This window comes from Lytechinus pictus, chromosome 13 (genome assembly GCF_037042905.1).
Source record: "Lytechinus pictus isolate F3 Inbred chromosome 13, Lp3.0, whole genome shotgun sequence".
NCBI lineage: Eukaryota > Metazoa > Echinodermata > Echinoidea > Temnopleuroida > Toxopneustidae > Lytechinus > Lytechinus pictus.
Genome location: NC_087257.1, coordinates 12,023,236 through 12,047,456, shown reverse-complemented (window position 1 = coordinate 12,047,456; position 24,221 = coordinate 12,023,236). Strand labels below are relative to the sequence as shown.

The window sequence follows — 24,221 nt, the reverse complement described above, 5'->3', positions numbered from 1 at the left end:
CGGACCTCGAGGTTCAAAGTCCGGGGACTTATCTACTGAGCTCAACAACTCTACAATGCATGATAATGATATTCACAAACTCTACAGAACATATCAAACTTGAACAAATTGATAGAGCTGTATAAGTTTTAGATAAGTTTTGCACTGAAATGCTAAACAAGACAAAATGTAATCTACATTACATTTAATTTAAGCTGAGGAAATTTTAAGGCCGTTTACTTTTTAGCAGGGTAAGGTCTTGCATGACTGTTACCAATATCTTTTTGAAGGCCACCCTCGGCATGCCAGGTAATAGATAATATTAAGAAATTATAATAAAATCATACACTTGAGACAGGTGAAAAATGAAAGGGTGTGGCTTCGCATGTGCTGCCAGATGGTAAGGGACAGTGGTACGCCTACGTTGGGAAACTGGGCGGTCGGGATAATCCGCAAAAGGGAATTCAGGATAGAATATCACAGTTCTGTGGAGGTTTCCAGAAGGAAGAGGTCCAATTTCCTCTCATGCTGCAGTCCCTCCATGCAGAAGCCACACCGCATCACCGAGGATGATGCCGAGAGTAGAAAACGTGTTGATCCTTTCTCTTGCCCTCTCTGTTTTTCCCGAGCTGGCAAGGTAAGATTGATTTAATTTTAATGAATATCATCGTAAACTAAATCCAAACAAACAAATCGTCATTTTAAAAATCTTACATTAGTTAAATATTGCTATGTATATATTCTGAAGAAAAAAAAAGTAGCAATCATGAAAAGAGTTTTAAAGTTCTCATAAAAATTAAGCAGTTCTTGTTATATTTCTTTTCCTTTACAACTGACCTAATAATCGTTTTAATTGGTTACCATCTTTAACGATCACGGTATCTTTGAAACGGAAAAAGTCCAAGATTTCAGATTTGGTTCATCGTAACAACGGTTGTCTCTCCAGACCATGACATCCATGAACAACATCAACGACGTTTGACTTCTGGGATTTTCCTAGTTTGTTGTAACCATTCAAATAACACCCTTTTGTACGCTGAATAAAGACACTATTTAGATAAAAATTACGATCATTTATCATTTATATAATATTAGCGAATTAGATAAATGTTACTCCACAGGACCCTTTTTTTGTATACTCATTATTCTTATATATACATGTATATAATAATGTATTATATTTTGATTTAAACTTCATTTGCGCAAGAGATTTTGATTTTTTTATACAAATAGAATATTTTTGCGTGATAATACTGTCACCACGAAAGTCCCGGAAAGATGCAATATTTGATAATTTTAATTACTTTTATTTATATCGATGTTAACTTATTAAATACCTGCCAGCAAGATGATGTTTATGATACATGTTCCAAGAAACAATGATACGAAACCGTTCTATTAATTGACCATAAAAGCCCAAGTATCGATGGCTTGGCATTTTCTTTATTTTTTATTATTATTATTTTTTTAAAAAACAATTTCACACCTTGTTACCAATAATGCATATAGCATTTGCATTTATTTGAAAGCAGGATAAAAGAGCATTGTAGATAAAATGCCTTGATCACGGGCATTGTTGCCGCGGCCGGGGATCGAACCCCGGAATTTTTCATGTATAGCCAGGCGCCTTAGACCACTCGGCCACGGCAACTCCACTTTTTAGTTTAAAACATTATCGATATTCTCCGTTATCAACTCTGTCAAATAATCAATTTTTCGCTACAGACCGCTAGAAACACAAATTTAAAATGTTATCACTGTGTATCAAATCGGGTCAAGAATTTTATAAAATAATTTCCCTTGAAAAAGTGCAACATACTTAAAAATATCAGTATTTGTTTAGACCTTGCCATCCCAAAGCTTTCTCTAAGCTACATATTATGTAATTTCTTGAATTCTAAATAAAATAAGTAAACCTGATGATCCCTTTCTAGATGTAATCAAGGTTTTCGATTTGTATACGGGAATAAGGGGTGTAAAACATTAATGACTTAACAGCGATTTATTCTTTCTAAATAAGTTTCCATCGCAGATGTTTTATCGTAATTCTTGATAAGCAAAATAAATGTGGAGAACCACAATGATCAGTTCTAAGTCCATCTCGTTTTACAATTTACATTTAAAATGATTTTATCTTATCCGCAGTGTGTGTGGATGTGTGTGTGGGATTTTCGTGTCGCTGACGAAAGGAATGAACTATATATATTTGCAGTGTCAATTTAACCATGAACTTAAAAAGTCTTTGCAAATTAATATATAGGTATAAACTATGATATTCCGCAATGTCCGTCAAAAACCCATATTTTGTTTACGGCTAAACTACAGGAAACTTGAAACAGAACGTGTCAATAAACTCAATTGTTGAGAAATTTACCCGCAATGAACGGTCTCTTGTTATCTATAATATTTCCTTTGAAACATAAAGTGTCGAAAATGGATTGGCATACTTTAGAACTTGATGTTTTTTCCTCAATTTAAATTCCTAATAAAACATCATAGTTTTACCTCCCCCCATTCACATTATGTTGATGTGGGGAAATTCATCTTCTAAAAATACTAGACAGTCTCCATGGTAAGAAAAATAGGTGAATTATTCAATCTTTCTCGAGATTATTATTTTTTGTATAAAAAATACCAACATTGAATTCTAAATTATACAATAGATTTCATGGTGTGCTTCAAAGCCATTGAATTTGAGTAATTAATCAAAATTTAACAAATCTGATTCAAAGAATTAATGATTTGACTTAACTGCATATTAATTTTGTATATTGGTAGCCTTAATATCGGGGGGGGGGGGGGGTTATCGAAGATTTGTTTGCGATTGTTCTGCTGTCACTGTGATTTTGCACAGACTAGACCTTTTTCAAAAGAGCTATGTGATTTCGTATTTAAGCTCTGTACGATAGTTTAGAACACAGGCAAAAATAATCGGGGCTAAGAGTGTTTATGTTCGATCTATAAAAAATAAAAAAAAGTAAGTCCCCCCTAAAACAAACATCAATAATTTCCGAACCGCTATGAGCTTTTAATATATTTTTACATGAGCGTGTAGGTAATTTTATAAGCTACCCTCTGAGTGAATGTTACGGACGTATTTTATGTCATGCTTCAGTGAGCACCACCAGAAGGCAAAATTGTTACCCTTTAAAAGTCACAAGCAAAATATCATGACTTCGATTTCAGTTTATTGGAACGAATTCCACATTCTCATCATAAAAAATAGTCAGAAGGCTTGTAAAAGGTACTTTCGAAAAGATGATACCACTTTGTTTTGCTAAATTTCACGGTTGAATAAACACAGTCAAAATTTGATATAATTTGATTTTTTTTACACATTTCTATCAATAAAATGATCGAATATGATGACAATTTCTTTTGGGAAGATTATCTTCAACAATATTCATCATTTCACGGTTCAATGAACATTAAATGAAAACAAAAAATACGAATGTCAAATATCATTGGCAAGTATTGTTTCAATTTGGTAACTGAAATTATCTTTTCTCAACCATTTTCGTAATGTTCATGACCAATAAACATGCTTCAATGATTCAAAGGCGTTTAATTGAACATTCATGCTTGAATGAACATGTGGAATGTGATTAGCTTTTTCTACGTTAATGGAAAAATCTAACTATGTATATCCGTCACAAACCTTCTTGCATAGTTCATTTGATTTGATTTTCATGAAAATCCCGATGTTTAATGCTTCAGTGAGCACACAAGATTCGAAAATTATGCAAATGAGTAGAAAGTTCAAGGCCTTGGCCCCATTCTGTGCCGTATCGAATGGTTAATTTGGTGTGCGCGCCTTTTGCTCAGTGTTACACTGAAGCCATGCATGTGAGAAGTTTCATAAAAAAAAAACTGTTGGCAGAACATAACAAAACCCGTCCAAGAAACAAACCCATATTCCACTTTTGTTGAAATTCTGACTTCCTCTCTCATATACATTGTGTACACTATGGGTTCAGATGTTTAGGAATAAGTAACCCCTTATTCAACGCGGTGGAACTTTTTTTCAGAGCTGTCTCTAGCATTATCATTGGGCAGTAATTTTCATCAACCTATGGGCAGAATTCTATGCAAAAATGAAATCGATTTGTTTATTTATGGATGAGCACGAATCAAAGGGGAAAAGGGGCATTTTCATTGTCACAGACTCATTTTGAGGGGTTTTAAAATGAATATTAGTGGCAAATTCGGTTTCAAATGTTACTTTATTGCTGTTGTTTTTATCATCCATCATTTTATCACCACGCACTTTCCGAACTTTTTGCACTGTCATGGTTGAACGAGCACACTCGAAAACTAATACTCTTTCTACTGCATAAATGTATTCTTTTCCTAACTCTTTTTACTGCACAAATGGAATCTTTTCCTAAAAAATTCTCAGGATCAGTAGAATTTATGGACAAATCATTGGTGGAGCCAGAATTTGAAAGTGGTGAGGGGCCAAGAAATTTCGGGGAGGGGAGCCACAGCCACTAACAATTTCAAATTTTAACATGTTTTAACAAGTTACAGAGGATATACTACCATAAACCACTACAAATGTATGATGATCACAGCCGCTTCGAGTTTAGAACATTCCTGGAAACCCTCAACTTAGGCTCTCCTACAATACGGCTCTTGCAGGAGATAACAAAGTAGAACAATCTTCCTGATCTTCACAGCATTCTTTCGAATCCTCCCGTATAATCATCTTGGAAGAGATTGGTCAATTACAGAGTGAACCTGCTGACCAAACACAACACAAGATTGCATACCTCCTTCTGCTAAACTCCTGTACCCGAAAAGTGTACCCTCTCCTGTCTTACGAAGAGCATTTGTGGTGAGAGCTCAACTCCTCACAGCAGTGTTGTAGTCAAGGCTCAAACCTCCAAGGCCAAGGCCAAGGCTTTAATACCCAAGGCCAAGGCTGCAAACCCAAGGCCAAGGCCTGAAAACCTCAAGGCCAAGGCATTTCAAACTTTCAATACATGTATATGGAACAATGAGACAACAATGCTTAGGCGACAGACATGACACACAGGACAAAATGTATTAAAGGTGTGAGCGAGCGAAAATTTTGACCCTTGTACATGTAAAACAAAAATAATTTCATGATAGATTTAGACATTATTAAAATAATAATATAGTTACCTTTGTACATTTAATACATTATTTTTCTAGGCGATTTACATTGCAATAATCATCATTACCACGGTCAACTGATCCTGGCATGCCCATTATCAACGTATGCCTTTCTCCACTCCCTGGGACAGGGGAGGCAGAACGTATTTTTTTGGGGGGTGTCAAAGCCTAAAAATATACTTATAAGTCAAAATGAAAGCCTTTTTAAAGTGATTTCTAATTGATAAGACATATATTTTGATTTAGGCTTTACTTTTCTGCCAGAAAGCGTAGCTAGCGGTTTTGAAAAAAAAAATCAATTCTGTTGTAAAACTCGATTTTCGGTCAATTATGGCGCTAATCACTGTTAAAAGGGCATCCTTGCGAGAAAACTGAACATTCTACGCATTTTATTTTTGTAAATGGGAACAGAATGAGTACCTTACTTAACAATAATTTATGCGAGCGCGAACCAAAATTTTGTGATTTTTTAATCTTAAATGTATTATGTTTTACTATAAAAAAGGTATTCCTTTTTGAAAAAGGGCACATTTGATTTGGAAAAAAGGGCATTTTCGATTTTGAAAAACGGGATTTTTTTCCTACAGGGAATTTTCAGGGGGGGGGGGGGGGCAAGAGAGCACAAAGCGCAAGTTGAAATTTTCAAATGCTGATCTGAAAATGAGTCATTTTTAGGACTCTTGTCAGTTTTCATGTTTTTTTTTCTGCTTACAACCAATATTAAATTTCAATTCTCTTTTCTTGTATCTTCTATTAATTTACCTAAAAAAACGGAATAAAGAATACTAAAAAATAAAGTTATATATAAAACAAACGGGGCACACCCCACACCATCAGTTGGGGGATGTTAAAATCTTAATTATTTCTTAAAACAATAAAATAGAGATTTCTATGAAACCACACTGACACAAAAACAAATATTTTGTTTGTTTCCTTGAAACTAGTGAAATGAAATTCACTGTCGAACCATATGATTAAAAATAAGTAACCTTTTTTTCTACTGTTTTGTCAATCTGAGACACTATACCCCCAACAATTTTTTTTAGATGTACTGCCTATCAACATATTAACTGATTTAGCAGTATATTCTGCCAAACCAACCTCCCCCTTCTCCTCTCTTCCCATTCCTCTGTCTTGCCTGTTGTGTTCAAGTTTACAAAATCTTTTCAGAATGTCATTGAGACATTCTTGTTGGTCAAAGATAATACAAGGAAAATCCTAATGGAATAGAAATCAACCTTGTTATCATTCTTTAGAGTTACATGTAGCTATTCTTAAAGTATGAAAATTGTTGTCAAAATTGCAGTCAGATCTGTCAGAATTATTCCTGTCATAAAATCACTATAATCTTCATCATTATCATTATTATTGATTTTGCCATTATCATCATTTTTAAACAACATAAATAATGTTATTTTTCATCACTTCTGTTTTCTTTGTTACTTAATTATGTGATGATAATTCTTGATAATCAAAATTGATGGCACTGCTAAGTACACTTACTACTGCTGCTGCTACTGCTACTGCTGACTGGTAGTATTGACCATTAGTGTCATTAGATATGCAGAACAATTTAAACCTTTGTAACTACTTATATAAAAACAAATGAAAGTACAAAATATAAAATGCCTTGAAAAATCCTTGAAAATGCCTTGAAATTTCAAGGCTAAAAATCCTCAAGGCCAAGGCCCTCTCAAGGCCAAGGCTTGAATGTTCAAGGCCAAGGCTTTGACAAAGTAGGCCTTCAGGCGCCTTAAGGCCAAGGCCGAGCATCAAGGCACTACAACACTGCCTCACAGCCACCTACTTAACACAGTGTCGTCTTTTCACGCTGAAGAAATCAACCAGTCGCACTTGCCCTCTATGCAAATCTGCCGACGAGACTGTGGAACATTTTACTGGGCAGTGTCCCAACCTAGACCATCTCCGTCAAGTGTTTATCGGCAAAGTCAAGGATTGCCTTGTGGACTTCCCAACATGTGTCAATCTATATGTCAATGCCAACCCACAGGACTTTACTCAGGCTACCCTTATACCATTTCACTCTTGTTTGCCCAAGGAAGTACGCAATAGTCTACTTTTATCATCTCTCTTTTTCCTCCACAAAATTGACGTATTCCGTTCTGATATGGTTCAAACCTCCTAAGCCAGAATGACAGTGTACATGGAACAAATCTGTTTTCCTTGGACCCTAGGAATCTCCAAATAGTGGAGGGATCAGCTAAGAGAGAGATACGTCGCAAAAAATTGTGCTCACTCAACCTTGTACATATACGCTATCAAAATTTTGTGTGGAGTGGGTAATTGATGGATAGTATAACAGCATTAACACCATAAAATTGACCAAAAAGCAACCTTTGCCTTACATTGTATTTACACAATCTAAAAAACGACTCTTGTGACTTTTAAAAATGGTCATTTGTAATTCAATCTTTGATTACTCATGCATGACCCAGCCGATCAATCTCATTTTCCCCCAGGAGTTGCTTAATGAGTGTAGAAAACCACCTTTAAAATATTATATCTCAAAATTATTCCGTTCAAAAGTTACAGCATTTTGATTTTAAGGGGGGGGGGGGGGACTTAACAGCGGATAGGACAGCGTAAGGCGAGCCTACCATTAAGTTTTCACTGTTGCGTCAAGTGTCGTGTAGTTTTCACTCTTCATATTGTTTAAATCTGTTTTGGCGATTGTTTCTTTTATGACAGGGCCATTAAACGGATACTCCAGGCTGAATTACATATCTGAATAAATAAGAGTGAAATTCACAAAGCAAATTGCTGAAAATTTCATTAAAAAATCGGATAAGAAATAACGACGTTATTGAATTTAAAAGTTTACCAATATTTTGTGGAAGAAGTTATATGCACGTCATCATGTATATTCATTAGGTGGGCTGATGATGTCACATCACCACTTTCCCTTTTATGTTATTACATGGAATCATAATAATTTCATTTTTCATACGTGTGTGAATAATGTGTCTCCTTTAAACTGAAATGAAATAGGTCGCAGCAATGAATATCTAATACATAAATCAGTTGTCAAACCAATTTTTTCAGTTATTGGGAGAACAAATTTGAAAGAACCTAATTTCATTCATATTCAAATTTATTTATTTCACTTCCATCAAACAAAAACAAATTGTATACCATATATAAACATAAATATTTGTATCCGTTGCAAAAAAAAAATTAATAATACATATGTTGTGAAGAAAAAAAACAACACTTAGACAATTTGGGCAACACATTGTAGGTTTTAAATATGTTTACTATTTTTCAATAGAAATTAAATTAAGATGGAAATGGAGGGACCCACTAAAAAGCAATGCTTGTACAATGTGGGCCCCTCAAAAAATAGATAACACAACAAATAACAAAACAAGGCAAAAGCAATTTTGTGTCTCGCCCACTTATTAAAATAACCAGAAATATCGTGATTTGCGAGGGCACGCAAGAGAATTATATTGAAACTTCATTTTAAATGACTGGGATGGAATAACACTTGTCATAAGAGCCTTGCACGTAAACTTTAATGTTGACCTGAAAAGACCTTTGACCTTATAATGTGACCTCCGACTGCAGCATAACATGCAGGTCGCCTAAGTACATCTACCATCCAAGTTTTGTTGAAAAGTAACTTACGGTTGCGGCGTTAGGTGTCATAAGAGAGTCTTGCATGTAAACTTTAACGTTGACCTCAAAATGACCTTTGACCTAACCATGTGACCTCCAACTGCAGCATAACATGCAGGTCCCCCAAGTTCATCTACCATCCAAGTTTGGTTGAAAAGTAACTTACGGTTGCGGCGTTAGGTGTCATAAGAGAGTCTTGCATGTAAACTTTAACGTTGACCTCAAAATAACCTTTGATCTAACCATGTGACCTCCAACTGCAGCATAACATGCAGGTCCCCCAAGTTCATCTACCATCCAAGTTTGGTTGAAAAGTGACCTACGGTTGCGGAGTTGGGTGTCATAAGAGAGTCTTGCATGTAAACTTTAATGTTGACCTGAAATGACGTTTGACCTTACCATCTGACCTCTGACTGCAGCATAACATGCAGGTCCCCCAAGTCCATCTACCATCCAAGTTTGGTGGAAATGCGACTTACGGTTGCGGAGTTAGGTGTCATAAGAGAGTCTTGCATGTAAACTTTAACGTTGACCTGAAAAGACCTTTGACCTTATAATGTGACCTCCGACTGCAGCATAACATGCAGGTCGCCTAAGTACATCTACCATCCAAGTTTTGTTGAAAAGTAACTTACGGTTGCGGCGTTAGGTGTCATAAGAGAGTCTTGCATGTAAACTTTAACGTTGACCTCAAAATGACCTTTGACCTAACCATGTGACCTCCAACTGCAGCATAACATGCAGGTCCCCCAAGTTCATCTACCATCCAAGTTTGGTTGAAAAGTAACTTACGGTTGCGGCGTTAGGTGTCATAAGAGAGTCTTGCATGTAAACTTTAACGTTGACCTCAAAATAACCTTTGATCTAACCATGTGACCTCCAACTGCAGCATAACATGCAGGTCCCCCAAGTTCATCTACCATCCAAGTTTGGTTGAAAAGTGACCTACGGTTGCGGAGTTGGGTGTCATAAGAGAGTCTTGCATGTAAACTTTAATGTTGACCTGAAATGACGTTTGACCTTACCATCTGACCTCTGACTGCAGCATAACATGCAGGTCCCCCAAGTCCATCTACCATCCAAGTTTGGTGGAAATGCGACTTACGGTTGCGGAGTTAGGTGTCATAAGAGAGTCTTGCATGTAAACTTTAACGTTGACCTGAAAAGACCTTTGACCTTATAATGTGACCTCCGACTGCAGCATAACATGCAGGTCGCCTAAGTACATCTACCATCCAAGTTTTGTTGAAAAGTAACTTACGGTTGCGGCGTTAGGTGTCATAAGAGAGTCTTGCATGTAAACTTTAACGTTGACCTCAAAATGACCTTTGACCTAACCATGTGACCTCCAACTGCAGCATAACATGCAGGTCCCCCAAGTTCATCTACCATCCAAGTTTGGTTGAAAAGTAACTTACGGTTGCGGCGTTAGGTGTCATAAGAGAGTCTTGCATGTAAACTTTAACGTTGACCTCAAAATAACCTTTGATCTAACCATGTGACCTCCAACTGCAGCATAACATGCAGGTCCCCCAAGTTCATCTACCATCCAAGTTTGGTTGAAAAGTGACCTACGGTTGCGGAGTTGGGTGTCATAAGAGAGTCTTGCATGTAAACTTTAATGTTGACCTGAAATAACGTTTGACCTTACCATCTGACCTCTGACTGCAGCATAACATGCAGGTCCCCCAAGTCCATCTACCATCCAAGTTTGGTGGAAATGCGACTTACGGTTGCGGAGTTAGGTGTCATAAGAGAGTCTTGCATGTAAACTTTAACGTTGACCTGAAAACGACCTTTGACCTTATCATGTGACCTCCAACTGCAGCATAACATGCACGTCCCCCAAGTCTATCCAAATCCAAGTTTGGTTGAAAAGCGACTTACAGTTGTGGAGTTATGTGTCATTACAGGTTTGTGACGGACGGACGGACGACGGACGACATTTGGATCCCTAAGTCTCGCCTTCACCTCTGGTGGGCGAGACAATAACAAAGTACAAATACAGATATATGTAATCAAATGAGAAAAAAAAAATAAATGAGAGAGAAATAATACTCACAAAATAAATACGAAGTTATCAAAAAATATAGTTTGATATAGGACAAAACAACCCGTCCTAAAATATCTTCATGTAATAAAATACATAAGAACAAGTGGGGATATGACATCAATTTGCTCATTAATATATTCATGAAGACATGCCTGGAACTATTTCACCGGAATAACGCAAGTCTTCAAAGTGCCATAACTTTGTGATTCCTTGTCCGATTTTGATCAAATTTTCTGCGTTTTCCTTGTCTGATTTTTCTTTATCTGTTTAAATCATATGTTACCAGCACACAGTCTTCCCTTAATATCACTGACATTCCCGGGGAAATCTGCTCAGTTGTGGCGGGTCGGCATTTCAAACGGCTTCAAAGCAACACATATGACTACTTTCCCGGCGCATGTAAATACTACCTGGCAAATATCGAACTGACGTCTACTGGTTCACACTCTGTTGAAGTCCTCTTGGATACAACTTCTGACGAAGATGTAGAGATAACCTACATGTGAGTATCATTGATGGGGAATTTCACCCCAAGGAGCAATGTGTTTTAATAAAAAGTAGAAGAAAAAAAATATATTGGTGAAGGTTTGAGGAAAAATAAAAGAATTCAGATTTTTTCAATATTTGACTTTGTGACGTCATATGCGAACAACAACGGAGCAACCCCTTATCTCATGTAATATGAATTAAATACATTCCCAGTTATTGATGGTTTATAATGACTGAATATATGTTTTCTCATGAAATTGATTATTAAAAAAATGATGTTTAATATGAGGTCATACGAGGTGATGACTTTAGTATACTATAATTGAGCATTTCTGATGAATATCAAAGTTACTAAGCAATTTCAAAGGATGGCAATAGCTTTCAACATTTTTTTATTTATCAAGTCTATAAATGTATTTAAAAGTTTCTTTGAAGATATTTTGGTACTCGATCGGGTACTGATTATGGAAACTCATGTTGCAATATCTTTGAAACCTAAATTCTTGTTAAATTTTATATGATATGTGTATCTGAATTCCACTGTTATATAATAGAATACCTTCTGTTAACCATATCTGGCAAAATATTTTCTCAGATTACATTCACACATATTGAAGGTTTGGGGAACTTTTGCTTATAGAAGAGGGAGGGTGCTGAGAAACAAGTGAAAACTTAGTGTTTCAAAGGACTTTCTCAATTTTAAAACTAAAATGAACCACATACTTTCGTGTTATAATTATTTTGTGTGTTTGTATATATATTTCTATCTTAAAGTACAGATAGATATTTTGAATGAGAAACTTGTTTGTGATTCATGGCCGTACGCAGCGAAACTTTGAAAACTCTTTTTTTTAATGAAAATTTTCACAAAATTTATCCAGTGTGCATGAAATTCTTCAATTCACATTACAAAATGCAAAAGCTCCCCATTGACAAGCTCGGTCGCTTTGTTCCCTTGCTTTTGGGTTTTTTCGTAAAAGTTTACGCATCTTGCTGCCCCCCCAGCAAAAAAAAACCCCAAAACATGCCTGACTCGGACTTAGCCTCGTTACCACATAAACTACAAGCTAATATAAAAAATCCAAAAATAACAATTTCATTTATTTTTATGAAAAAACATATTCAAATTTATTCATGAAAAAATATGATTTGCATATTAAGCAAGCAATGACACTTAAAATTTTCATTTTTTCAAGAAGTCATCTTTGTAATCTCATTTACAAGTTTCCACAAGAAAAAATGCGAAAGCAAAATTTCCCTCATGTATGTCTTTGCTTTTAGAATGTCTGTATTTCTATGGTTTTCTCTTTCGTGTTTCGTTGTTTTTCAATGGAAATTATTACAGACCTTTTAACAATTAGATTAAACCAATAAAAATCACTCATTTTCGGCATGATATTATCTCGTAAAAAGTCACGTTGCTTGTGATGGGGCATTCCACAAACCAAGCAACCCCATACCATATGCTAATGTGTAGTCTTGTTTCTTCTACCTTTATTAAATTTGTGGTAATTCCTCATGTACTAACCAGCATTTTCCCTTTCTCATTGATATATACTTTCCAACCAAAGAGCCATTGAAAACGGAGTCGAAGCGGTGAGGTTCCGCTTTACCCCAAATGGTGTTTATCTAAATAATCAAAATTCATCAGCCAATCTACCCGTCTTGCTCCCTCAAGCCAGCGTCGTTGAAAAAGGCTTTTACTACATTCTCACAGATAGTTCAGGTTTGTGTGTTTGGTTTATTCATTTACTGTTCATTTATTTATTCGGTTTAAAACAAACATTCATGATATAAAGGTCCAAGGACCAAAATGAACGTGTGTACAAAACTTACAACATAATCTATTTTTTTACTTGCACAATTGTTCCCTTTTCTCCACTCTTACGCAACATTTTATGACCAATGTTGGATTCTCCTTTAGATATCAGTTCATACCATCTTCTTTAATCCCATCGTTACAAAAAGAAACAAAAAAGTTTTTATTCACTTAGTCTTATAATGTTGATTTTTGGTTTGTTCAAAGGCCATAATATTTCTTGCCGTGGTCACACTCGGATGCGTCGATCGTTGGGGGCAGGGGCAATCGCCCCAATGAAAAATTTGAGGTGTGGCAAACATATCGATTAAACCCCTCCCTCAATAATCTTCAGAACTTGAAAAAATATTACGATATGCAATGCAAATCTGTTTTAAAACGCATCAGAAAGCACTATAATACCATTCAACTTGGAAAAAAAAAATTGTCATTTTTTTTCGACGAAACATGGATCGACGGCCCTGGTTACACGAATGAAACCGACTCCAGAGTCCGTAACACAAAGGTTAGCGATCGATCGTCAGCTTGAATTTCATGACTGATTGTACATTGTAGTCAACGCAATCAATCGTACACACATAAACACACACACGCGTTCTACGATGATTGCCAAGCTTTGTGTTACGGGTCCCAGTCTGATCTGGGCTAATTCGTCAATTTGAATGGCGTATCATCGGTCGCTTTCGCATAGTGTCTACTCCCAATTCCGTGTTATAATATAGCCTCTACAAGAAACCACTCGACATTAACAGTCACGATACATTCCCAAAACCTTTTTCTATCTAATTTGAGGTCTGTATGAAGATGTTCAACTTCATTAAAAAAATCAACAAAAATTGATATTTATCTTATTTGATAATTCATCTCCTATTTTCTCCTTTCTGTTTTTAGAAATAAGAATCGAGTATGCCTTGGGGGAGAGACTGTATCTCTACTTTCCTGAAAGTCTGGTTCACGGGGTAAGTTCACTTTAAAGGGCAAGTCCACCCCAGAAGAAAATTGATTTGAATAAATGGAGAAAAATCAAAAGAGCACAACGCTGAAAATTTGATCAAAATTGGATGTAAAATAAGAAAGTTATGACCTTTTAAAGTTTGCTTATTTTTCACAAAACAGTTGTATGCACAACTCAGTGATATGTAAATGAGAGAGTCGATGTCACTCACTCACTATTTCTTTTGTTTCAATTTATACAGATTTGACAATAAGGACACTCTTGATTGAACAACAATATGTTACTCTTGATCGAACAACATTATGTTAAAATAATGATAATTACACATAAAACTTTGTTTCACATGACAATGGGGAGAAAATTCAAATATTTCATATTTCATATAATAAAATACATAAGAAATAGTGAGTGAATGATGTCATTGATCCCCTCATTTGCATATCCACCAGGATTTTCCAGAAATTTTCAGTATTATGCTTGTTTGATTTTTCTCTTTTTAATCAAATAACATTTTTATTGGGGTGGACTTGCCCTTTCAAACTGATGTTGGATTTGGGGGTATACAAAACTTCACAAATTGAAGGAGGATAAGGTGAAAATTGAGGCTAATTGTATATGCTCTTTAAAGGATTTTACCCTCTTCGTAAGTTGTACCAAGCGGATTCGTCAGTGACGAAGTACTAAGACTTCGAGGAGGGAATGTTAAGATAATTGAGGTACAGTGTAACATGATAGCGTCTTGGTTGAATTTCGGTTTATTCCTCATCGGTTTTATTTTTACCGTATAAAACGAAAAGAAAGGAGTAGCAAATGGAGATGTCAATAAAATATTTATGATAGATCATTTTATTCAGGGATATAATAGCTCTGGGTGTCGGGGTCAGTATTCGTGGAAGTTCATCAGAATCTTCGGGAAATTCGGGGAAAAAAATCCTGTGTCAGAATTCTTTATGAAAATAGGTAATACAATCGTGTAGGCCTACTTCATGTCCAGTGACTGCGATAATCGGAGGTGTCGATAATTTTCTCAATTAAACTCTGTATTCTGTTTGCAGGTTGACGGATTGTGTGGAGATGATGACGCCCAAAGTCAGCATATGTTGGATAGTGGGATCGGCCTTAACCCAACTTTCCCTGTCCTCGGTAACACGTACGAGTATCTATATTCCGATTGCACACCAGTCGATGCTCATATCGTACTACCAGAAGAAAGCAGCTTATGTAACGGTCACTTCGATATTAACATGATTACAGACTGTGGGCTGGACATAACGATTTACAAACGTATTTGCCACTACGAGATGTATGCCTCTCCTACCAACCAAAGCGTCGACCGTGGAGTCTGCTTGGCCCTTGCCGAGCACTACCGAATGTGTTCCATCGTCGATGGCAACGCTGTAGATTGGAGGAGTTTACACGACTGTGGTAAGCATTACTGTTAATGTAGCATTTTCTTTTAAGCTAAAAAGTCTTGTCGAATCCGTTCCACTCACGGAGACGTCGTTGCAGGTAATGTTTGACGGCTCTATCAACAATACATGTGTAGTACGCAAGGAAATATCTTATCTTTCTGGAGGACAAGCTGATGATCGAAATGTAAGAGTGAAGTAAGAGGGTGGGACAACCACCCTCCAGGGCAAGAGTGCTTGGATACTTACATCAATATAGGCTTAAACTTGCATTAAAGCTCAAAAGTACATGTAGCTAAATTGAAATAGGGTACAAATTTAAACCCATTTAGACAATTCTCGTACCTTGGAAGTATTATCTACAATTGTATGTCAGACTTGAAAATGAGGTCGACATAGACTCTCTAAAGCGAGTATTACTTTTGGTAGACTACAAAAAAGGGTCCCTAAAAACAGACTCTACAGTAAGCGTCTCTCGAGCTTTTGTCGTTTCAACTCTCCTGTATGACGCCGGGTCTTGGTCTTTGTATCGCCGCCACAGACGCCTTCTAGAACGCTGCCAGCAAAGCTGTCTTCGTAGCATCCTTCGGATTCACTGGCAAGAAAGTGTGGCAAACATTGAGATACTAAAGAGATCAGGCATCACTAATAGCTAGCTAAACTATTCTCCATTCAGATCCATCTATGCTGGACTGGACCTATCGGCAAGATGGGGGAAAACGGACTTCCGAAGATCATGCTATTTGGGGAACTCGACTCGGGAAAGCGAAAGAAAGGAGCACCTCGAAAACGCTTCAAACACCCCTTCAAACTTAATCTAAAATTGTGCAAATTGAACCATTACTCATGGGAATACCATGCAAGAAGCCGGCAAGCATAGAGGCAATGGCCCGTATTCTGAAGTCGGGTTTAACTTAAACTCAGGTTTAAAGTTGTGGTTTAAGTATGGACAGCCAATTGTTACATAAATCACTAACAGTAGAGATATCAAAATTCGGCTCATTCGGCTCTCAAATCATTCATAATTGTGTAGGAAGTATAAATAGATGATTGTCTTCACCATCGATGAATCAGGAAAGAGCACAGTAAACATAAGAAACATACAACTTAATAAAAAAAATTGATTCTTTTGGCTTCCCATACTTAAACCACAACTTTAAACCTGAGTTTAGGTTAAACCCGACTTCAGAATACGGGCCAATGCATTTTAAGGTAGCCGCCCGTTTTGAAGCAAGAAACTGTGTCGATCTGGAGAAAAGGCGCAGAAAAGGAAAGGCCAATGCTCAATATCAAAATGCTCTTCCCTATGTTCATCCAACTCATGTCAAAGATGCGGGAGAGTATCTCTCTCGAGAATCGGACTTATATTAGTAGTGATCTGAGCCCCTTCTCATGAAGAGTTACGATTGATCCAATCAATCTCTGATGTATGGAAATCCATCAATGTCATAATTTTTTCTTTAGGAAATTTCCCATTACTCCTATATGAAAACAAAGAGAAGCATACATAATTGTCAAGAAAACAGTAAATGTATGAATATACATCTTATCTAGAAAATAATTTGAACAAACATGTATTTTAGATGTTGATGTAACGTTGCTGGCTTTCCATAGTTGTGGTCAATTGGATCGATCGTAACTCTTTGTAAGACGGGACTCAGATATCTTGTATCTAATGAACAAACTTTCACAATCTTTGCTGGCGAAGTTTAGCAATAAATACCGTGTGAGTAAAAAAAACCTTGACAAATCAGAAATCCCCAATGTAAGGGGAAAATATGCCATGTACACATAACAAGGCCTGAAAAAGTATGTTCTCCTAAATAATTTGATACCATATCTATGTGGTATGTATTAACACTTGGATGATCAGGAGTTATTCTTTGGAGTAATGTAAATTTTAATTTTCGCCAAAGTAACGCATGCGATGAATGAATCCAGATGTGAAAGATGTCTTGATCCAACAAGGGCTACTTAAAAATCCATTAAAAAAAAAACACTTTTCAATAATTTACATTATAACTATTGAACCCTTATCAAACTGGGGGGGGGGGGGTCAAATTGACCCCCCTTCGACAAATTTCGTCGCTACGCCGCCGCGAATTTTTTTTGACCGCGCCGCTCGCTGTCTTTTTACTTTCAAGTCTTGCGCATCTTTTGAGACCAAATTTGCAATCATGAATAACACAAAATAAATCCATCTAAAACAACAAAAGTATAAATAATCATACATTTATGATTTTTGGTATATGTTGGTCCGAAATAGCCCAGTTAAGATAGGGTTAATAAATACTTTTTAATATCAGTTTTCTAATTAGTTTCGTTGAAAAAAAAAGGAATTAATAATATAATCACGAACTCATGCAGGATTATTATATCATTGGCATGTGAACTCATTCATTGCAGTCATGCCCTACTTTGGCACAATCAAAATTTACATCACTGTAAAGAATACCTACTGACTATCTAAGCGTGAAGACATACCACATAAATATGGTATCAAATTCTTTGGGAGAAGATGCTCTTTCTTGCCATATATTATAATGACTATTCATTCGTGACATGTTTTTCTTTTCATTAAATTGATGATTTGTAAGGTGTCAAACTTCTCTTTACTCACACGGTGTGTAATACAGTGTTAAAGAAGCACTATATCAATTTAAAACGTCACGTGTAAATTTTCAGCACACCAACTGCTGCAAATCAGCACCATAAGTATAATCAGCATCCGAGCCCCTATAAGTGCTGATTTGGCATATCATTTTTAGACTGTGTAATGCTGCCACAGTGTGGTTGAAACACGCTGATCTTGAATATTTTTTTTTTTTTTACTTCTCATCTCCAATTTCAATTCTGAGTTTGAAGTCTGAAGGTCTCACACAAGTCTTTGGTGTGACAAAGCCTTCAATTGACTCACAAGGAGGACGCTGAAATGTTTAGCCAATATACCCCCTCTTAAACTTAGCCAAAGCGTCCGCTCATATACATCATGATTCATAAAGTTAGGATAGGCCTTGGACTTTTAGGTTGACAGGAATAATCTTTGCTCAATTAGTAAATAATTTCCATGATTTAGGAATCATGTATATTGTTGTTCCTCTCCTAATTGATGCTGAAAATAATTTCTTCAACGATTTTATTATTTTTTTTTACAGTGGTATCCTGTCCTGATGGCAAGGTCTACGTGGAAAGTGGTAGCCAGTGTCCAAAGACGTGTGAGAAATCGCAACTAACTGAAGTTTGTTCTGACCAAGGAGGAGTTGACGGATGCGATTGTCCCTCTGGTCAGTAATCAATAATTGATTGATTATAGATAATTACAGAGTGTGGGCTTTGGGGCGAAGTTGGGGGAGGCACATGGAAAATAGGACACGCCCTCTATTGAAAAGGGCTATATTTAAAAAAAATGCATGTCTACCTGACTCTAAATGTCAGAAGGCACAATTGCTCAAATATAATGAAATCTATATAGTATGTTGGATAAGTAGCGGCGGAATGTATTTTCGGGAAAGGGGAGGAATTGGGGCAAAAAAAAATAAAGCAAGAAAGAAAACAACACACACACTTGTATGTCATAAAAGGGGATTAGTTGCAAAGATATATTTTCACCACAGATAACGTTCGTGCCTGAAATAGCTTTGTATTTCACAGTAAAGTTGAGCAAAGCCGTTTTGAAGAAGATCTCTTATTATTAAACTCAAAATAAGCTGTATATCCCGCGAGAGTATAACGAATGTGCAATTTGGAAAAATTGAAATTTGAAGTCGTAATACTTGCTTTTTGGTCTATTATGGTGCTAGTTATACAACTTTGAATTTGATTTGTTTAGTGTGGAAATAAGGTATTGAAAATTCTTCCCTCCCGAAAAATCGCTAGAAAGAACAAAACATACGGCCATGTCTCCAAAGCGAGAGTGGCCATTTTTTTACCCCAAGGGCACTATAAGGTGAAAGGCCAAATGTCTTTTTCAGCATGAAATTGATCATGGAATTGAATTCGCCAAGTTATGTCTTGTCAATACGTGCCCCTTCAGGGGCGAAAAAATAAAAAATGAATGAAACAAATTATCAGTTGTGCGTCGCTTTTTTTTAAATTAATAAACTATGCAAACATTTTGTATTTGTTTACTTCCTATTTTGATAATATTTTCATTTTGATTTTTTTTCTCATTTGATATTACTAACTAGTTGGAAATTGGTTTTTAAATCATACATGTCCATGTGTTTTGTGTTTTAATGTGTGCGTGTATGTTTGGTTATGTTTTATTTATACATCTAAAAAGTACTTGAATGATAGTTAGGAACAAAAAAAATCATTATCCATGAACGTGTAGTAAACAAATGATAATTACCACACAAAAGAAAGTATGTAATATCAGCCTCAAACCTCCTCCAATTCCCTAAGAATACCCTCCACCCCATACAAGACATACTTACATGTACATACTGTACAATCGCTAGAGTGTGTGTATTTTTTAGACGATGTACCACTCAAAATTCACTTCAATTTTTTCTCCTTTCCTCGATGCAGGCTTTCAGTATAAAAGTATGACATTTTCATCAAAAAGTGTCATACTTTTATACTGAAAGTCTGCATCGAGGAAAGGAGAAAAGGTTGAAGTGGATTCCCTCACACTCACCATGCTCACACAACCACCCACAATATACATACCATAAAGTGTTAGCAGTGTTACATGCGAATCCTGTCACTTGACTCCGCTTTCTACGTTTTACGCCTTCTTCCATACACGTTTCTACTGGAAAAATCACTGTGTCCCCGCAGTGTGGAACAAATTGTGAAATCACCTGTTAAATAAGAGCATTTCAACACTGTGAATCACATATTTACAAAGTCGACCATGTGAAGACGCTGTGAACAGTCACACTGTCGAGATGTCCACAGTGTAAAATATTTCCACACTGTTACATTTGAGCATTTGAACAGTGTGAATAATATTTTCACATAGTCCACTATGTGAACACACTGAGATCACACTGCATGAAACTGTTTTTATTAGTATGAGAGAAGGCTTCTGATTGGTCAATTGCCCTCTTCTTGCAATTACGTAATCCAGTATATGGCCACGATCGTGGCATACGTATACCAGCAATTTCTGTACGGTAGCTTTACTTGTGTACAAAACCTCATAGGGTGATGTATCGATCGATACCTTGAAGAAAAAAGAAGAAAACGATTCCCATGCATCTTATACAACACAAGCTACCGTGCAGAAATTTGCCTGCTATGTTTATCACAGTGTTATTTGATTGTGTATTCACAGCTGCAATTATTTTGTTTTATATTTCCTTGATTATGTATGTATGAAATTTATTTGAATGAATAATAAAGATCACTACAAAACAAATTATAGTACATGCTAATTGTCGTTCAATATACAATATCTGTATCATATCACGGTGTATTGAACTCTTTAGCATGTACCATATGTATATTTACCTGAGTATGTGTATGTATGTATATATATATATATATATATATATAAGAGGCAAAGTGGTAATGCATTGTACTTAGTTCCAACAGAGTTTATATATATATATATATATATATATATAGGCGTAAATAATTCAAGCATTAACGCTATATAGACGTAGCTTCCAAGTATCTCTTTTATTGCGAGCTTTCGGCCAGTAGGGCCTTCATCAGGCCTATAATGCATTGAAACAAACAAAATAGAAATTATATATATAGATATATATATATGCGCGTAAACATCACATTTCCTATCTATCACGCACATACACACAGTCAAAGCTGAATGTATTAATTACATATAATTCACTGCGCGCGCGCACACACAGAAAACGCACACATGCGCGCCCTCCCACACCGACACACTCGTCTCCCCAATGCATTCATACTCCTATGGTGAAAGTTCATTTAAATCGAATTATTCAATCATGGAAGACATGTATAAGGTACCTTGCCAATGCATTAAGTCATAATTGTGAATATTTCCAATTTCTGTTGAAGAGTTCTTCTGGAATGAGGAGACTGAGTTATGTGTTCAAAAGACGGACTGCTTCTGTATTCATGATGGGACTCGTTACGCAAAAGGAGAAATCGTCGACATCGAATGCAGCACGTGGTAATGTACCACATTAATTTGATTTTTCATACAGTTGAATTAATATTAAAATTTCTTCTGATTTCCCAATCTTGATTTTTTTATTGTCATTTCATAATATAAAATAGTTATATGCAATTTTTCTACGATGTAAATTTGCTGATAATTACTCTAACCTGTTGCATCATGACCATTATAAAAAACGGCTTAAACCGTTTTCAGTAACTCGTGATTTTTTGGTCTGCACCAGGCCTGCACTAAAATAGTCCGTACCACAAGAGTTCAGTAACGACAGCAGTACTTTTACGATAATCCATTCATTGGCAAATACTCGGGCACATATGGGATGGCGCTGGTCTGGTGCTGCTAATAGCAGCGTCAAAATACTGAAGATACTCAAAGCGGTATTAATATGGTGATCATTTTTTATCGTGTATATGAATGTATGACATGTATAAATAAATGAATATGACATGTATGAATAAATAAATATATGGGAATATATATATATATATAACTTATAACTCTTTTTAAAAATATTTTCCAAATTTTATTGATTTTTATGATTTTTTCGTAACATTACAAAAACAACAATCATACATGAATTACATAATTGCATAACATTAAAAGAACAATAATTAAATAGGAATCACTGTAACAATTACCAAAAAAAAAACAACAACAAACAAACATACCTGATGTAAAAGCTAAAAAATGAGTCCCTGGTGGTTTGGATTGTTTCATCAAAATATAATTATGGATAATTAAAATAAATTCTCAATAGGGGACCATTTTCTATAGTGCATGTTTTCTTTGTGCTTTTTTTTTAGCAATTACCAATTCTATATGTCTGATTTTGCAAATAAATGCTTCAAAACCTATAAAACTTACTACTAAATTCCTGCATTTCTGAATATAAATGTATCTCTTTAATAAGATAATTAAGTGATTCAGTAATATTTTATGTGGTCCCTTCCAATCCTTTATGAAGCCAAACATCATTCTTTTCCTAGATAGATCCTCATATCTGACAGATAGCTTCAGACCAATTTTATCAACAAAAGCACGTCTTAAATCTTCAGCAACCTTACATTCATAAAAAAAGATGTAAAGGAGTTTCAACAGAGGTCTTGTACAATGTGCAAAGTTCTGTCTCAACTTGCTTCATTTTAAATAGTCTCTCATTGGTGTAGAGAATATTACGCAAAATTTTAAACTGGAAGACTCTCATTTTAACTTCTATTGTGCATTTAAATGGGAGTTAATACATTTGTGGCCATTCTTCCTCCTCTATCCCATATTTAGTGGAAAATAGGGGCTCACAGACAGGTCATGTGTTAATTTACTCACTAAATCAACATAAATATTTCTAGTTTTTAGTTTTTGAATTTCTCCTGTCAAAAGGACGGACTGATCATGTTCATAATCTATTTTCTCCAAGAACATTTGTATCAATAATTGATTAAATGAACTTCCCCATTCCTTCCTGACTAGTAATACTATTGCCAAATATATCATGTAATATGTATGTGGTACTCCTCTTGCTTTCCAAAAATTAAATTGCATTATGTTTCCATGTAGATCAAAAAGTTGATATACATAACATAGACCTGCCTCATGAAAGGCCTTACAGTATACTGATTTATTATCAATAAGAATGTATTGATTATTCCAAACAATTAAGTACACTTGCTTGGGTTCCTTGATCATCAACAAATTGATTATACTCCTTTGTCTTGGACCATGCTAACAGCAAGTTATGATAAAATAAGGGAATTCCAAGAGAGTTCAACTGGCTTACAAAATAATTACTCATAAAAATCAATTTTCCACCAAATCGTTTACAATAATGGTCAAAGAACAATTTCCAATGATGATCTGATTCTGTATAGTATCTCTGAATCCACTTAACCAGCTGTGTCTCTATCATGCATTTTAGTTTCGGGAATTTCAGACCACTTTCGGTATAATCTGCAATCATTGTTGCCCGTGATATCTTATCTGGGCCTTTCCACATAAACTGAAACATCAACTTTTCAACCTCCTTAACAAAATCATCGGGTATTACAATATTGGAAACTAATATATAACTTATAACTTAGCGAATGAATAGAAAGTCATGAGTACTCCATGTGCTTGTATAACTCAAACACTTTCTCCATTTTAATCATGTAAATGCATTTGACGCTTGCGTTTCGTAAATTAGATACAACATTCGATCTGAAATCTGACTGGTTACAAAAATTTGGATCCACATTATGCCGCACTCAACCCAGGTGATGTAAATGGGAATCTGGCAGGACTTTATTCCTTGAAATGCTTGTGCGCTGTAGATAACGGCAACCAGACTAAATACGGGGTATAATGTAAAATAATTTTGAAGTTCATAGGACGTTATATCATATATGCTCTATAGTCCAGGGGCGTCGATCCATTTTTCAGATTGGGGGGGGGGGGGGAATCATGAATCAATTCCAAAGGCGCTCGATCACACAAAACAAACAAACTCACCCACACACACATTGGCCTATATATATATATATATACAATTCTTAAGAAAGAGACATATCTCACCAACCAAAGAAGCGCGAGCTGAAATTTTTTAGTATACTGACCTGAAAACAGGAAAAGGGTACCTGTTTAGCCTGTTTGTA

At 35.8% G+C, this 24,221-nt stretch overlaps 1 protein-coding gene across 1 annotated transcript in view; it reads left to right on the top strand.

Moving 5' to 3' along the window:
* Positions 1-551: 551 nt before the first annotated feature.
* Positions 552-24,221, top strand: part of LOC129274005 (mucin-5B-like) — a 37,460-nt gene continuing 13,790 nt past the window's right edge. The window contains exons 1-7 of the mRNA XM_064108932.1: positions 552-616; positions 11,097-11,312; positions 12,871-13,025; positions 14,010-14,077; positions 15,129-15,498; positions 18,638-18,766; positions 21,474-21,588. Of these exons, the coding sequence (XP_063965002.1) occupies positions 552-616; positions 11,097-11,312; positions 12,871-13,025; positions 14,010-14,077; positions 15,129-15,498; positions 18,638-18,766; positions 21,474-21,588 (1,118 nt within the window). The remainder of the gene's footprint in view (positions 617-11,096; positions 11,313-12,870; positions 13,026-14,009; positions 14,078-15,128; positions 15,499-18,637; positions 18,767-21,473; positions 21,589-24,221) is intronic.